The sequence below is a fragment of the Netta rufina genome, assembly GCF_964035555.1.
Source record: "Netta rufina genome assembly, chromosome: 1".
Lineage (NCBI taxonomy): Eukaryota > Metazoa > Chordata > Aves > Anseriformes > Anatidae > Netta > Netta rufina.
The window spans coordinates 181,104,497-181,122,545 of record NC_140123.1 but is presented as its reverse complement, the minus strand read 5'-3'; the positions used below and the strand labels follow the sequence as shown (position 1 = coordinate 181,122,545).

The 18,049-nt window shown below is 42.0% G+C and overlaps 1 protein-coding gene across 2 annotated transcripts in view; it reads left to right on the top strand.

Moving 5' to 3' along the window:
• The first annotated feature begins 930 nt into the window (after nt 1–930).
• CTTNBP2 (cortactin binding protein 2) overlaps nt 931–18,049 on the top strand; it is an 87,767-nt gene continuing 70,648 nt past the window's right edge. For both annotated transcript variants that reach the window (XR_014619271.1, XM_084304433.1), the window contains exons 1-2: nt 931–1,074; nt 12,231–12,338. Coding sequence is in view for 1 of the 2 variants with exons in the window: in XM_084304433.1 (XP_084160559.1) it covers nt 1,006–1,074; nt 12,231–12,338 (177 nt within the window). In the remaining variant the exon portion in view is untranslated. The remainder of the gene's footprint in view (nt 1,075–12,230; nt 12,339–18,049) is intronic.

Sequence of the window (18,049 nt, the reverse complement as noted above, 5' to 3'; positions counted from 1 at the left end):
AGGCAGGTGGGTTCTCGCTGAGGGGGAAAAGAGTTGAGGCAGGGCTTTGAGGAACATCTCATGGAGGAAGGTGTATGCTCTTGGGGGGCAGACATGCAGATAGCCTATAGGGTAGTGGGCTTAACATGACGGCCTGAACCTTCCTCTGGAGGGGTTAAAGCAGGCTTTGACTTAGGTACTGGTCTGGAAAGGCAAAAGGCAGCCCCAAACCAGGATGAGCTCCAGGGCTGGCGCAGAGATGCTTTCTTTAACCTGGCCTCAAAGCACTAGGCCTGCACGAAGGTCCACCTCACACAGGCTCTGAAGCCACTCAGGCTCGAAAACATGTCTGTAAACAAGGGCTGGTGACAGCCATGCGTGTCCCCCCTCCACCGGGGAGGCGGCGGGAGAGGTGCTCGTTCCTGTCAGCCCCCCCTGAAAGACTTCAGCTGGATCCAACCGGCCAGGTGAGCCAAGCCCACCACACCGGCTCCTCTCTTTCTTTCCCCCCTCCACCATCTCTCTCCTCTCTCCTCCTCCCAAGGCAGGGAAGGGAAGGGAAGGGAAGGGAAGGGAAGGGAAGGGAAGGGAAGGGAAGGGAAGGGAAGGGAAGGGAAGGGAAGGGAAGGGAAGGGAAGGGAAGGGAAGGGAAGGGAAGGGAAGGGAAGGGAAGGGAAGGGAAGGGAAGGAAGGAGGCGAGCGGTGCCTGCGCGGGGCCCGGCGCCGCGCCGCGCCAGGGGCACTCCCCTCAGCCACCATCGCGGGCGGGCAGCCCGCCGCGGGGTCCCGCTCCCCCCTCCTCCGCCCGATGGCGGGGGGCGGAGGGGAGGAGGGGAAAGCGGAGCTGCCGCGGGCCCGGCTCCGGGATTCGCTCGCCCGGGGCGGCTCGGAGCGGCGGCGGAGGGGTTAAGCTCCCCGCTGCCGGTGGGCTCGGTGCCGGCGGGGAGGGGGTTAAAGCGCCTTGGCGGCGGCGGCTGCCACAAGGCTCCGCGCCGCGCTCCGCGCCGGAGCCGTTCCAGCGGGAAGATGGCGACGGAGGGAGCGGGCGGCGAGCCGGGCTCCGGCGCCCGGGACGACTCGGCGGCTGCGGCGGCGGTAACGGGCTCGGCTGGGCCGCGGGGGGTCGGAGCCGGCTCGGCCGGCCGCGGGGGTGCTGCGGGGATGGGACGAAGCGGAGCTCCGAGACCTGCCTCCCCCGCGCCGTCCCTCCGCCCTCCTTCTCGCCCCCGGGGCGGGACGGGGCTCGGCTGCGGCTCCCCGAGCCCCGTCCCGCCCCGGGGGGGAGAAGGAGGGAGAGGCGCTGGGGGTCCCCCCGTCCTCCTTTCCGCACCCGGGGGGCTGCCCGCATTGTTCCTGAGAGCGGGGCTGGGCAGGGCAGGGCTGGGGGGGTGCCCCCGGGGTCCCCCCGCTGCCTTCCCGCAGCTCCCCGGGCGGGCTGAGGCGGTGACAGCGCCCGGGGCCGGGAGAAACATCGATCCTACAGCCCTCCCCGGGCTGCCGAGCCCGCAGGAGCCTTTTTTTCTCCTTCCCTTCCCTTCTAGCCACCCCCCCCGCACCCCCACAGCCCCCCAAGGCAGCCGGGCAGAGCCCCCCGGGGGTGCGGGGCGCCCCGGGACCGGCCGCTGGCGGGGCTTGGGGGCCGCCCCCTCCGCTCCTTTCATCGCAGGGCTGAGCCCCGCGCGGTGCCCCCGGCTCCCTGGGGCTCCTCGCCCCCCTGCGGGACCCCCCTTGGTTGGTGGGGGGGCTGCCGGGGGGCTCAGCTCCTGCAGAGCCCGAGGAGAGCCCCCGGCAGCGCCCAGCCCTGCAACCAAGCGCCGGGTCGGGGGCAACGCAACCGAGGAGCTGCGAGGTTTCGGCTGGGTCTGTGCTGAAAGCAACGGCCCCAAAAGGCAGGATGGCGCTAGTTTTGGGGGAATTGGGGGTGCTACTACTGTGTGCGTGCGTGCAAACCTCTATATACCTCTATATACCTCTATATACCTCTATATACCTCTATATACCTCTATATAGATACATATTCTTTTCTTCCAAGTAGGCACAAATCCCTATCTGAAGCCATGTTCCAGCTCTCCAGTTAATTTTCCTTGCACGTTTTAACTCCTGCGCTGTCACAGACATTGAGTTTTACTTAAAAAAAAAAATAATAATAAAAAGGTAAACCTTATGAAGTGAATCACACCACTGTCTTTTAAAGCAGTGACATGGCTGTGATATAAAAGAATACTGAGGTGATGATTCATAAAAGCAAAATATTAAATACTTTCAAGTCCTAGTTCTGAGTAAAAATTATACTAAATTGTTTAGTGTTTCATGTTCTTACTACCTTCAGTTTCGGCTTAAAGAATTCAAAAAAGTACCTTAATCAAGTGCTGCTTTAATATTGTCCTGTTAGGCAATGGAGTACAAGCTGCTCATGCAATTTGATGTTCTCATTGTCATGAAGGAGTGACAGCTCTACACTGCGCGCTTTTTCCCCTCACTATTATAAATGTTAAATTGTCGATTTCATTTTATTGTTGGTATTGGAAAGTAAAAAGAACACTTATGGGCAATGAAAAGATTTCTAAAAAATATTTATATGGTACTCCAATGTTCCTTTTGAAGGGTTACTGTGAGTAGCTTATTTTATGTCTTCGAATTCAAGATATAAAATTATGAATTGAATCATCTTGCTTACATTTAGGATGGCAATAAACATCTAGGTGGCTGTCTTGTAAGTCATGCTAAACTCAAGTTATAGTGAAATACTGTTTTCTGTACAGTTTTAGATTTAATTCTCAGAATCCTGATTGCACAAATGTTGCAATGGAAAACTGTAGGAACAGCATTGTAATGGTAATGCACTAATGTGCAATTTTTATGGTATAATCAGGAAATGGACACCACAGGACAATACAGTAGGGTATCTTCATGCTGTAACTCTTGTATCTTGGTACAATATCAGGTACATCGGTACATCATCAGTAACATCATTGGGGGGGAAAGAAAGACTTAGTTTTTACTGTTTTTAGAAGCACTGTAGAAAAGGACAGAATGTGGCACCCAGATTTCTTCTTTTTTTTTTTTTTTTTTTTTTTTCCCCAACCCACCCAAGAGAAAGTGATAGAAAAGCCTAGGCTGTTCTATAGTGTTACATTTAGGAGCAAAGCTGAGAGCCTTGTCCTTCCAAGTTCCCTTGGATGGAGTACAGCTCTTGGTAAGCCCACCAAGTGGGCTTTCCCTCTCGCAAAATACTGGTATTTTTATTGCGGTAAGGATGACAAAAATGGAATGGAAGTGGTTTGGTCCTTTTTCATACCTGTACAGCTTGATTGTCTGAGCCAGTGAAATTGTGGTGGTGCAATTAGGGCTAAAATTCAGGAGAAAATATGCATGTGTTTTAAAACATCTTTGAATAACTTCCATCTGCATAATATCTACCACTAATAATTTTATAATAGCAAGAAACAATTCAATTTGACCGTCTGTTTTTGAAACATTGAACACCAGCCTGCTGTGCATGGAGGGCTGTCTTGTCACACATTGTTTCAGTGTAGGTTTAACAAACAGCATGAAAATCCTCTTATAAATCAGAGGGTTTGTTAAAGTTATTCAGTAAAATCTCTGGTGTTGATTTTACTTGACTAGTGATCAAAAGCACAAATGGTATTTTTCTCTAGAAGGCAGTAGTGTCTGCTGGCTGCAAGGCTGTACGTATGGAGCATATTGGTGGAACGATGCCTTGACTTCTCTAAAATGAGTAGGGACCTTTCTGCTGCCTTCATCAGTCAAAAGTTCATTGGGAATGATGTTTACATACTTGAAAAGATCACTCGGGGTCAGTCTGGGTTGCTGTGGATCAAGTAACAGCATAAGAAGTTACACTACAGAAAAAAAATTGTCAATATTAAGTGGATTAAAAATTGATGACTAAACGAAATAAATGGGGAGAAGTTCCATGATGCTTTATGGTGACATGTTGGGAGGATTTTATACTTAGCTTGGTGTATTCAATATCTATCGATCCGCAAGAATGTTTGTAGTAGAATTGCCATTGTGGGCAGTGTAGTGACATGCTAAACGATGGTTTGATCAGGTTGGCTCTACTGGCTGATGTAGATAAGTTGGAAAGATTCTTAGCTGAAAAAATACTGCGTGTAGCAGAAAATGAGACCATAACCCTTGAAAAGCAAAGACTGGGTCTCTTAGTAGGGACTGCACCCTGGAAAATTACTGCTTCCAAAAGGATTTTTGATTGAGTACCATGACCCTCATCAGAATACAGTGCAGTGGCAATGTTCAGAGAAGTTATTTTCCTCTGGTCAGATGCACAGTGCTGTTGGGGTGTTCCAACAGGTAGGTGAGATGCGGACACTGCACAATCTGTTTCAGTTCTGCTACTGCTCTGCTTCTCCCCTGTAACGAGTGGCTGGTAACGATCCACCCATCGTGCAGTGGTAAAGTTCAAGCCTTGCTCCACAACCTCTCTTCTGCCCTGCCTCCCGCTAGCCCAGCCTACATCCTGCCTTTTCTGTGCTGCTCAGCTCCACGGCTGGCAGCACGGCCTCTCTTCCCTTGCTGCCAAGGGTCTGGGGGAATGGAAAAAGAAAGCCAGTGAATGTTGTCCACTTTGTAAATGCTCCTTTCTTTTCCAACCATGGTCCTGTCACTCTGTCCCGTACTAAAGGAGAAGTGCAGAAGGGCAGTGCTGTGAGCCAGGTAGTGGTGTGGAGGGGCAGATCTGTGGGATTCAATACATCCTGCTCTTTTCCCAGCTGCTTGGATGTTTGTGCAAGTGTAGGGAAGGGAAGCGTTGCTTTGGTCTCAGAGGTGGTATAGCAAGACAGGATGAGATGGAAATGAAGAAGCAGAGAAAGTAAAGAAAGAGCTCAGTTTCGGAAGACAACAGCTGGAGGTCTGCCCCTGCACCCACTCGTCCCCAGAAAGGGAGCAGTAGATTTGCAAGACCGGTGTCATCCTTGAATATGTAAACAGGAAGGAGTCAAGTAGGCTTAGGGAAGAGGCGCTGCCTGTGGGGTGTGGGAATTCAAGGTTTCCTGGGCATTGGGATTTGGTTCCAACATAGCACAAGGAAAGGTGTGAAATTCTGAAAGATTTAAAAATAGCTCTAAAGATAACTTGATCCAGGTACGGGTTCACATTCTTCAAAACATACTATTTGCCTTAGAAATGGCCTTCAAGTAAGTGACTTTCTGAACAGGAATTTCCTGTTAAATTTAGTAGCAGTTTAAGCATGGTCATCGAAGGACAGGTATAAGCCTAGATTCAACAAAAAATACTTTGGCATCTCTGATTTCAGTGCAAGTTAGGTATCTAAGTACCTTTGTGGCTGTTTGTAGATTGCAAACATGTTTTAACAGCTATGAGAATATCTGGGTATGTGTAAAGGTCAGTGTATTACTCATTTTGGAGGGGCTGTGGGCTGTGTGTTTTTTTTCTGTTGTTTGTTTTATTTGTTTCTAAAATACAGTTCTCAGTTCTGAGGTATATTTATGGTTAATGCTGGAGCTGTTAAAAGTTTTGCAGTTAGCCCAAGCCAAAAAAAATCCACAGCAGCTAAACAAAACCTCCCCCATGCCTTTTAGAGAAAGCCTTTGAAAAAAAACAGAAAGCAAGGGAGCTGTGCTTGGAGAAGAGAGGAGCAGTGTAAGCTGGTAACGTTGTGTGCTGAACAGTCCAATAAGTCAATGAACTAATGGATGGGCATAATTAACTGCATTTAAAGTACCCTCAAGATCCCTGAGGTGATGTTAAAGTTGGGCGATATTCTTTTCAGGAAGAAACTTGGTCTGAGTTTAGGATTATTGCTTTTCCTTGAAAGATATTTCTCTGCCTTCATATTATTATTTTTGTTGTTGTTGTTGCCAAGATCATTCCTATAGGTCTCATCTTCTTAAGTTCATTTTGGATGGGGTGGGAAGCGGACGTGTATTCTTGCATCAGATAATTTCTGGAGAAGCACGGCGTCACTCTTCTTCTGGTTTCAGCCTGAAGAACAGGCCTTCCACAGCCAAATCAATAAACCGTGCTTTCTCTTAAGTATCTGTGAATGTTATATGGATTTTGTAACTACTTCTTTCGCATTTTCTGTTTGCAGAGTTTTCTTTGCTACAAGAAGGTTAGGATTCATTTGAGCACATCCCCGTGTTTGCATTGAGCTAGGTCTTGAAGCTTCCATTTATAGTTGGTGGAAAGACTTAAGTGGTTACAAGGAATGATCTGTTTTGAAAACATATTTGTGAAATTTCTCTGGCTTTAAGTGAAGTGGCTTGACAGAGGACTCTTGGAGGTATTGGTGGGATTCAAGGCACTTAAATTTAAATGTTTACATGTATGCACAGTGTTAATTATCCTATTACAGCGAGTGGAAATCCGACCGATACTGCCAGTGGAGCCTTGAGCAAATAGTTCTGGTGGCTGGTAAGCTGAACAGCTTTCTTGGCTGTTTTGACTGGGCTGATCAGTTTTCTCTTGGCAATAACGGGAAATTCATCACCTCACTCACATACTGACACCTGCCTTTTGGTGTCTCAATCCTGTCTTGAGGGCTCCCTTTAGTGATCCACATGCATGCTCTGGGTATCCCAGCTGACCTTCTAGCAGCCCAAACAGTGTGGGTGATTCTCCTAAGTTCTGTATCATATCTACCTGCCCCCCTCCAGAAAATCTCTTTAATCCCCAAGATACCTAAAATTGCACCAGACACTTGCATGTAAGCAACAAAGTAGAATCAGTTGAAACGTGCTTATACTTGGTCAGGTGAGTTCTACCTGGTGGACATTAGGGTTGGTGGCAAATTTGTCGTCAAATGTGTGAATCAGGGTTGTGTTTCCCTGGTACGTGTATTTCCTGGGTCTGACAGCTTTGAGGCCATCATGATATTAAAAGTTTGCTTTGTACGACCTAATAAGTAATAGCAAATCCTTTTTATTTTTAGAAGCTCATCTTGGAAGTCTGCTTTGTGAATCCTCAGGAGGATTCTTGTGTGTATTTAATGGAACACCACATAAAATATGTAACAAATGTGGATATGTACCTTTTCCCTCCCTTCTGAAAGGACTCCCGATGTGTTTTCCTATACACCATTTTTTCTTTTTGTCTTTTTAACTTCTCCTCCTGTCTTTCCACCTCAGCCCGTAATCATGCTTCACAGTTTTCTTTCCCAAGTCCTGGGCTGTTACCCAGCTCCATCTCTAAAAAGGCCACCCAGCTGCTTTCTGAGCAGGAAGGAGATTGTTTTCTCTGGTCATCCGTGATTAATCCACAGCTACTGTGCTTTTTACCCTGGTTCTGCTTAGGGACGGTACAAAGCTGTGGCTTTCCTGCTGCCCCTATTCACACTTGTGCTGAAGGCACAAGGAACGATGCCTTTAGCTCCTGAAATTGCCAGCAGCATCAGCAGGGCTAGGTCAGTAAAACCAAGCTATTGGTACTGCCCATCCCTCACAAGACATGTTGTTGTTTCTGGGGCACGGTGGGGATAAATCTAACGCTAAAGACTTTTTTTAATCTCTGGTTTAAATAGCTCTGTATGTGGGAAGGAGTCCCTTCTGTTCCCATGTCTCTTGGTGCTCTTCCCATTCCATCCCTTCCTGAGTTTTCCTCTCTGGTTCAATCCCTGTGTCCTAACTCAGCCTTCTCTTGTTTGGAAGTTGTGCTTTTGTCATCTTGGCTCATGGTAGAGCTTCGTTTATCTTTAGATGGTGCAGGTTAGGGTTTTGCCTATACTCTTTTGTGATGAGGACACGGGTATTTGAGTTTTAGCTAATTAGCAGTTTTCTCTGTTGTCAGTGTGCTTGCTGCCAGGCAACACAAACCCCTTACAAAGTTGGTCTGAAAAAATAACACCAAGCTTTAGAGACATAGAGAACTGAAAAGGACACAGTGTTTTTCAGATATTTTATCCTTATAAATCAAATAAACCAGACATTTCAAAATCTGGAAGAAGGAAAGAAAAAAAAAAAAGGCTATGTTCTGGTTGTGTATGCCAAATTTCACCCTGGGGCACCATATTCATGTATCTCTGTTGTAAAACAAATATAGTGGATGGCTTGGTTATATAGTTGTTAAATTGTTGGTTAAATTGTTACAGCTTGGCACTCTACCAGAGGTATTGTAGCTAAACCCCAGATGACACATAAGCCATGAGCTACTAATGGAGTCTTTCTTTTCTGGAGATGTAAGTGTTACTGCTCCGCTGGAAGATGTTAGGAAGATTACTTTCCTAGGCCTAAACAACAGTTTTCTCTGTAATACGAGCCAAAAATGCTCCATCTGGATGAGAACTTCACGCAAACCTGCCATGACTGACATCTTGGTCCCCAGAAGATGGCAGGAAAGTGTTTAAGAGGAAGATTAGTTTTATTTCATCATATGCCAAAACTACGTTTAATAAATCAGAAAGCATCAAAGAGAAGTAGCTGATGGCAGACTCACAGCAAAGGTGGCAGTTCTTCCCGCAAGGTATGCAATGAGCTGCAGGAAGGCTGTGGGTTCTTAAATTACATAGAGATTCAGAAAGCAAAGGGGCAGATTCATAAAGTCTATGTCCTTCAAGGGACTGCTATGTGCAAAATAATTTATGGCTCAGAAGGTGAAAACTGCTGGAGGCTGGAAGAGTATTTCTGGGAAGTATCATTATGTGCTTGTCCTGCTCTGGTGCTGATTTCAAGTCATCCACTATTGGCTGCTTCTGGAGACAGGGCACCAGGCTACGTGGGCTTTTAGTCTGGTGTGCTAGAACTGTTCATGTATGAAGTAGCTTTGCTAGTTCATGTTTTTCAAGTCAAGTTTTCAAAACAAATATATATATATATATATATATATATATATATATATATATATATATATATATATATAAATTGAGCTGTGTATGTAGTTGGTATGTTTTTCTATTAAAATTCCTTGTGTCTATTTCCATCTAACTTTAAATTACTGGAGAGCACGTTTGATTGGGGCAGCCCTGGATAGATTGAGGGACGAGAGGCTGGAGAGCACCCCCATGGAAAGGGATCTGGAGGTTCTGGCTGCCAGCAGGCTGAGCGTGAGCCAGCAGTGTGCCCCCGCAGCCAGGAGAGCCAAACGTACCCTGGGGTGCATCAGGCCCAGTGCTGCCAGCCGGGCGAGGGAAGGGATTGTCCTGCTCTGCTGTGCACTGGGCGGCCTCACCTCCAGCACTGTGTGCAGTTCTGGGCACCTCAATATAAGAAGGACATAAAACCAGTAGAGATTGTCCAAAGGAGGGCTACAAAGATGGTGAAGGGCCTAGAGGGGAAGACATATGAGGAGTGGCTGAGGTCCCTGGGTTTGTTCAGCCCAGAGCAGAGCAGGCTGAGGGGAGGCCTCATGGCGGCCTGCAGCTCCCTCACGAGGGGAGCGGAGGGGCAGGCGCTGAGCTCTGCTCTCTGGGGACAGCGACAGGACCTGAGGGAACGGCATGGAGCTGGGACAGGGGAGGGTCAGGCTGGGGGTTAGGGAAAGGTTCTGCACCCAGATGGTGGTTGGGCACTGGGACAGGCTGTCCAGTGCAGTGGGCACAGCACCGAGCTGCTGGAGTTGAAGAAGTGTTTGTACAGTGCTCGTAGACATAGCGTCTCATTTTTGGGTGGTCCTGCGAGGAGCTGGGAGTTGGACTCGATGATCATTGTGGATTCCTTCCAACTCAGGATATTCTATGGTTCTACGATTTTATGAATTGCTCATTGTTGCTGTCTTTTCATATGCTCTAGTTTGTGGTATGTACTTGAGTCAGATTTACTTTAATTGCTTGATCAGATGGTTAGTTAAAAAAGCTCATCTTGCACCACATATGTTGAATTATGCCTCTGGTTTGTAAAGAATGTAAAGGTCTTTTTGTTTATGTCTCGTGGAAGACTGTAGGAACGAAATGTTTCACCTGTGATGTACAGTCGGTCTTCTGACAAAGGGCTGCCCTGGGCTTTACCTCCCGACAAGCTGAATTTACTGACTCAGAGAAAAGAGGAGGGTCACACTTCTTGCACTGTGCTTTTGCGGATGCCCCTCTTAACTTTGGCGGTGCCTATCAGAAGTCTTGGGTGCCTTTTATTTTTTATTTTTCGTCAAAGGAGGCAGGTATATTTTTGAAGGCGAAACCACCGAATGGAGACTTAAGGCTTTTTTACATTGCTTTCTGTGTGGTTTGGAAAAAGTACTTGATGTCTCTGCATCAGCTTTCCATCTGAAAAATGGAGACAGTTTTTCATGTATTAGAAGAAATTTATATGAATGGATCCATTGTTGTCCTTCAGCCTTTAGATATTATGAAGGAGTTCATACAAGAAGGAGGGTGTATAAGTGGGTCTTGCTATCTGGCAATTAAATTCAGTGGTTAGAAGTGCTGAGAGTGAAATCTGCTGCAGCCTGTGAGGCAAAATCTAAAATTTCATGAGGAGCTGCATGCTTTCGGTAACTGCACTTCATGCACATCCATTGATTGCTGAGCCATGTGGAGCACTGTGAGAGGCTGCTGCAGCATATGTTGGGAAAAAGCCTTCAGAGAAAGAAACTGGTTGTTTTTCTTAAACATGGGCATGAAGGATTTTTTGTATCAGCAGAATAGCTGAGCCAGGCAGCAAAATTGGAGGATAATTGTTGGTGGAGGATAATTGTTGGTCATTTTTGTTGGTCAGTCTAGAAATATCGGTTGGACTGGATGGTCCTGTCCCAGAAACAGTTACATTTGGTAGAAATCATTGGTGTTCTTTTGATCCACGTGGTTCAAGTAGATGAAGAAGCTCAGCCCAGTGTGCATCGATTATGAACAGCTAATGTTCTGGCACACAGTTCTCACTAGCCATTTGTGCACCTGCATTTTAACTGCAAAGTAAAAAGGGAACCCAGAGTAAATATAATATAGTTAGAGCTTTGGGGTGCTTTTGATCCATCCCTCTGACCAGAGGGAAGGACAACTGTTTGCTCTCCTCTTGCCTTGAGAAAGAGGAAATGGCACCTTAATTTTTATTGTATTTTCCTGAGAGGAAGAGTAGCTCCTGGGTACCTGAACTCTTACACTTGACTTCTTCCTCCAGGGAGAGCAGACTCTATACCCAGGTAGGCAGTTAGCTAATTTGGCAGCTCATTACATTAGACTGAAGATAGATGAGTGTCCTCATCTCAGGGCTTCACTAGAAGGCACATCTGTGTCATAGCAAGGACTCTAGTATTTCTATTGTGGTGAACAGCATATAGGAGATCACAATGGCAGCTGAATCTGGCACATGGACTAGGTGCTGGTTTTTCTCCCTTAAAATGATCTCCTAATTTCACTGTTTCCTTCTGTTAGCATTGTGGAGTTTGGTGAACAAAATCAATTCGTATTCCTCTTACCCCCTACCTTTGTGATTTGTATCAATAGCATCCCTACACACAACCTCGGAGAGAAGATTTCCACCCTTGTGGTCTTTCCTCATACAGCAGTTACTCCTTCTCTCTTAATCCTTTTAGCTGTCCAGTTCCTTTGCTGTGGGTGAGAACTTCATGCCGCAAAGGACCCCCTCTACCCGCCTGTCTGTTGACAAGACCCTAGCAGTATGAGGCAGGAACTTCATTTTACAGGAGCCATGCTGACTTTCCAAGCAGACAGTGTTTATGCATGTGCTCAGTGATCTTATAAACTCATTCTACTGCCTTTTCAGAAGTGGACTTATGTGAAGCTTGATAACTGCAGAGTGAGGAGGTAATTGTTGCTATGAACTGTTTTTTGTCAGTGCCTCTTAAACCTGAACTATATCCTCCAGTCAAAAAAACGGGACTGCGAATTAAGTGTACAGATAAGATTTCACATCTTTTCTCAAGCTGTGCTTCGAAACTTCACATTTAGTCCTGTAATTTGCTTCTGTCATCATCTATTGCCTTCGTTCTTGATGTGTTATTTCAGGTCTGCTGAAACGTTTCTGTCACTGTAAGGCTGTATATAGGAACAAAGTTATTTTTTTTTTTTTTTTATCATTTCACCCTTATCAATTATGAGACTTTCAAGGGTCAGTTTCTTGCAACAGTATAGGATATGAAGCAATGTCATGCTGGTGGGCTTTTAAGTTCTTCACCTTAAATGAAAAGAAACAGACTATTTATTTTGACGTTGTGTGCTACAAAGAAAGCCATCTCAACTTTGACAGTCACGGATGTTTGAGTAACCCATAATTAGGATGCTGATATGTCTTCATTTCATATCTACAGTAACCATTGCAAACATTTAATTAGTGTGTTCATTAGTGTTTTGTTTCTTACAGAAAAGAGAGTTTGATGTGGATAACTTGAGCAAGCCAGAATTGCGGATGCTTTTGAGTATAATGGAAGGAGAACTAGAAGCACGAGACCTTGTAATTGAAGCTTTGCGGGTAAGTTACAGGGTTGTTGTGGTTTTTATATATATATATATATATATATATTACATTCTCTTTTGCCAATTCTTTTGTACTGAGCATAGAATGTTATTAGTGGAAGAATAAACTATGATTTTTAAGCTTTAGGTTGACTAAATCTCAGTAATCACAAAACATGTTCTTGTTTAATTGTTGTCATTCAGTAATTCTGTGTAATTTTGGTGTAAAATACCAATAATGTTTCAGGGAAAGAAGTGCAAAAATGTGAAAATGACTTCCTCTTTAAATTCTTTTATGCTGCAGAATCTGTTATTTGTGAAATGAAGGAATGACTTCAAAGGAGAATTCAGTCCATTCTTCATTTGTTCTGATATTCTATATATGTGTACATTCAATCATTCTGTGAGACAGGAGGAGCAACAAAGTTGGATGGTTATATCCAATTAAGAAAAAGCTTTGTTTTTTTTTAACAAAAAAAAAAAGAAAAAGGAAACTACAGGATATGTATTCTAGCAGCACTCCCAGGTGCTTGATTAGTTTTTTTTTTTTTTTTTTTTTTTTTTTCTGTGCTAGGCACATGTGAAGGTTGGTTTCTGCTTCGAGAGGTTGCAGTCTGAAAGTCAACTTAGAAAGCTGACTGGAAATGTACAAACAAAACTGTATTTTAATAATAAGATGATACATTTTTATGACGGTAACAAATTTAAATTTTATTCTGTTACCAATCAATTTAAACAGAGCTGCCAAACAGTGCAGGTTTAGGGGGAAAACAGTCTTACATGGATTGAAAATATTTATAGCTTCACAGTTGGATAGAGGCAAATTATGCTCTTTAAGGTCTCTTAAAGCAAAAACTGAATGCAATAAAATATATTAATACTAAATATTTGTAGTATATGCAATGATAATCAGGTAATGTGGGAACATTTTCCATTTGTAATGTCACAGTAACAATTGCAAATGCATTTTTATTCAATTTTAATTTGTTTTTTGGTGGCTTCACATCGTGATGCAAATGGAACTTTAAAGTAGCTGTCACTGATGCACCTGCATTAATAACTAAAGACTTTATAAGTATAAAACTCTATTATAAGATATAATTTTCATTTTGTAGTGACAATAAGGTGCTGGAAGCAATATGATTCTGGGGGATTACTGCACTTTGAATTCATTTGGTGTTGGGCCTTCATGTGTGCGCATACATTGAAATGTATTGCCTTTTCATCAAGCTGCTTTACAATTTCACATCTCAGTTGTCCAGACAAGAACCTTTTCTTTTCTGTGACTGCCAGTTAAGATTTTGTAAAAGGGGGAACGTGTACACCTCCATTCAGAATCTGTATTCTGTTTTTTTTTTTTTTTACTATTTTTTATACTATTTTTATTATTTTTTATACTATTTTTTTTTCTTTGGTTGGTTGGTTTTGGCTGTAGGAATGCAAATATTCAGACAGTTTTCTTTACTATATGTTCATGGCCAACCTACTATACTGCACACCAAATAATGGATGCATTGAGATTCAATGAAAAAAAAAATAAATTAATGAGAGTAAATGCTAAAAATGTGGAGCGCAGTCTCAGGAGAGAAAGAGTCTACATTGGATTCCCATGTACCTGCTAAAATAGGCAGTATATTAGTCTGTACATAGTAGTTTTTGATAACTAATACAGATCGATATAAAAATTGCTCCGTTATACATATGGTATAGAAATGTTGAAAAATGGTGATTTTTTTTTTCATTTATTCTCCTGCATCTCAATTTCTACTTCCCGTGTGTCGTAGTAAAATTCTCTAAATGAAATCCATATGGAACTCAATCTCCCAGGCAATGTGCCTGGTTAGCTGTACCAGTACTGGGAAACTTGGAAGTTGTACCTGCTGAAGATCTGTAGCCTGATATCTTGGAATATGATACTTTGGGATCTCCTGGTTTCTTGAGAATCAGTTACCACAAGTCAGCAATACTAGCGGATACAGTCTTTTAGGAACCTTTAAAAAAAAAAAAAAAAAAAAAAGCTGCTAGATAGACAGATATTGTTCCTTTTTTTTTTTTCTTTTCATATTTTTAAAAAAGAATAACAAGATAATTCCATTGGAATTGTGTTGAATTTAGTACCGACATTGATTCATTTTGACAAATGGACATACATTGTGTATCTTTAAAGCCATAAGGAAAGGCAAATGACTTTTTTTCCATAATTTCAGAAGCTGCTAAAGCTCTATTTTAAAATGAGTAAAGTTTGGGACGGGTATTGTTTTTGTATGTGTGTTTTGTTGTTTGTTTTCTTTTTGATTTTATTCTACTAGTAATGCAAGGCTTTTGTTTGAAAGCCTAATTTCTTGGATAGGTTGGAACTGGTTAATTTCAAGCCATATACTAAATAGTGTAAATCGGCTTTTACTCTTAAGTGATTTTCCTGTCAGATTTTAGTTTCTGTGATGTATACATTTATTAAGCTATTTCATATGTTATTGAGCTTTTTGTAAGACCAAAGAACTGGGTCTCTTAATCTCCTCTTAGAAAGTAACTTCATCTTTGTGGTTGTTGTATCAGATTTTTTCTCTATAATCACTAAAATTTAAATACATCATTCTTAAATGTACATGCCCTTACCCATACTCATTCTGCAGCGTTTCACTGAGCATTTGTAAAATTTGTGCAATCAATAGTGTTTATACATCTATTGGAAATGTCTCTCCTGGAAGATTCAGACACTGGAAAGAACTGGTCTTGACTGATCACAAAAGAACTGGGTAACACTGAATATAGTTCAAGACTGACTCATGTGGTACTACTCATAACCTGCCTCCAGCATTAAGATGAATCCATTCTAACAGGACCTGTTTGAGGCATCTGTTAGTCTGTCCTTTCCGCATTATATGTGTTCGTACACCAACCTCTTGTTTCCTGCTTCGCTAATTTTGTGTGAAGCCATGTCATGTGCTTTACTGAAAATCTGAGACAGATCTAATGTACCTTCTTTGTCTACAAGGCCAAGTATGTTTAAAATAAATAAGTTTCAAAAAACACCTTCAACATCCATAGGTGGAATTTCTTGTCAAGATGACTCTTACAGGAGCACAGTGCCAAATGGTTTCTCATTTCATCACAGTCAACACCTTATCCACTGTATTCCCTGGTGGAATGGAACAGAGATTTCTTTCAGAGTTAAGGGGTAAGAACTAAGGAACAGAAAAAATCTTATTGGATAAGATATGGATTGGAATTTGTGCCTTGCTGTTTTTTCTAATTGACATGTTTATAGTTTATACATGTTAGGGAGCTATCGCTTAAACCACTTAAAAAGTTGTTTTAAACGATTTTTTTTTTTTTTTTTTGCTTATTTTGGAAATTTCCTTTTCATGATTGCAGTTGAATTTATATCATGTTGTGAAGAGTAATTTGCTTGTGTGGGTTCTGCTGGATTAAGCAGAAAACATTACTGACTTTGTTTTTTTGTGGACTGAGCCACAGTCATATATGGAGCAAACTCTACTGAATAGCTCATAGAAATCTAAAATAATAATCTTTTGAATGTGTTCTGTTTTCATAACTTCTGTTTTTTCTTGGTTTCTCTTGTTTAAACAAAAATAGCAATAAAATTATGCATGGATTGAGGAGTCAGTGAAAGAAATTAAACTCCAAAAGGATACCCTGTATCCATTAGTTCTGCTGTAATATTGCTTTCTGAAAGGGAGGAAGTGCCCTTGGATTTCAGGATTGTGCTGTCTTCAAATGCTTCTTCTTTGACTGTTCATTTACACATGTTCATTATATCACAAAAGAAATTCATTTTTTATGAGCTTCAGTGTAATTTCCTATTGGTATTAGTAGGCATCAGAGAAGATGGCTACTTATTCCTCATTTAACACTTATGTTTAGGATGTTGCATAGACTTTTTTTTCCAGAAATTTTCAAAAAGGTCTAATCAGTGGAAAACAAAAATTAAAAGTGAGAAAGGGCAATAGTTTGGGATCATGGGAAGAAATCTTATTAAATTAACTACTCATCCCACTGGGGAAGAAAAAAAAAAAAAAAGGAAATTCAGTTAGTAAAGTTAATATTATTGATGTAATAGATTTTATTAAGGCACTTGAATTTGTGCCACATGATTAATTAGAGAGAACCAAACCCAAGGTGTCATATATAATAATTAACTCCTTTTATGGCATCTTTGTGTATAATGTCTTGTTTAATGTTGAGCTTCCATTGTGTTTTATATAAAGCTTTGATATTTTGAAGTCTGTTTTGAAATGAAAATCAAACTTCAAATCCAAACTGCATTCATAAGAAATAGGCAAATGACATCTGTATATGTCTGCTTTTACAATACATTGTTTGGTTGTCTTCCATAATATGCAGATACATAATGACACATAGTATTCCTATTTCAAAAAAAAAAAAAAAAAGGGCTGTTGTTTCAGTCGGTGAAGCAGGAAGCATTATCTAAGTGGGTCAATATCTCCTATTATTGCTGTAATAAAGTAGATTGGTGTTTTGATATAAGTAAAAGCTGTGGGATTTCTTTGTTTGTTGTTTTTGCCCTTAGCATGTATAGTATAGTTGTGATAATAGCATAATATGTTGTTATAGTATATTCTGATTTTTACAATACACAGGCCTTGGTATTTTGCTGAATCAATCACTATTTGAACCCTATTTCTTTTTTGGGGAACTCTGGAAACTGGAAGTCAAAAATTCGGACTTGGAAAAAAAGTTATAGTTACTATCATCTAGCACAATTTAGGTTGCTGCAGAAGGTCAGTGCTGTGAGGAGCAGCATCCTTGGAATAACAGACCTTTGTGACACTCAGGTCAAATTTCCAGATTTATTCTCCAAGTGAACAGTTAATTTGCTGTGCAGGGCAACATCAGGATTCACCTCAAGGGAGGTGATCTTTCTATAAATCTTTCTAATTAGCTCTCTGGCTTTGTAATGACCCCTGATAGTTCTTTTCGAATCTGTAATTTCTTTATTTTAATAGGTCCATGGCAAGGATTGCACCCCGATTAAACATAAGATCAGATTAACTTTTACATCATTAAAGTTATTTTGTCAATAAGAAATAATATAGCCTAATTGCCATTGTAAATGCGTATAGTTAAAAAAGGAGGAAAACTTGACTGTAGCTGCTTCCTCCGCCTTTGTCAATTATCCCAATAAATGGTCTGCTTTAACAAGGGGATAATAGGGATAATGTATTCCTAATTTGGAGGTGATAAAGTGGCCACATACTCATGACATGGCACGGGCCACACACAGCTGTGACCTCAAATACAGCATTAATTTGTGTGGTTGGTTTTGTGATTGTGTTTTTTTTTTTTTTTTTTCCTCCAGCCATAATGTGGTTACTGCATCTTCCTGCTTTCCAGAGGAGTTTTTTAACGTGCACTGACCTTCAAATGATGAAGTACTAATGTTAGCTGTCGAAAGGGACTTAGAAAGTTCAGATGCTCCTTTTGATGGTGACTCTTACGAAGTTAAATCAGAAGTAGTTTATTTTTCTTTAAAAATTTTAAAACCCATCATAGTTGAGATTTTTATTTAATGTTATTATTTTAATTGTTTTGTTTGGATGTGTAAAATTCAGTAGGTAGTGCATGGTAAAATGAAAAATGTTTATCTCGCTTCTAAGGTGTGTGTTAATTAGTGTGACAAAAAATGCAAATACTAGGTACTCTGGGGGAAAAATCCCCAATGAAATTCAAAAAAAATTGACTATA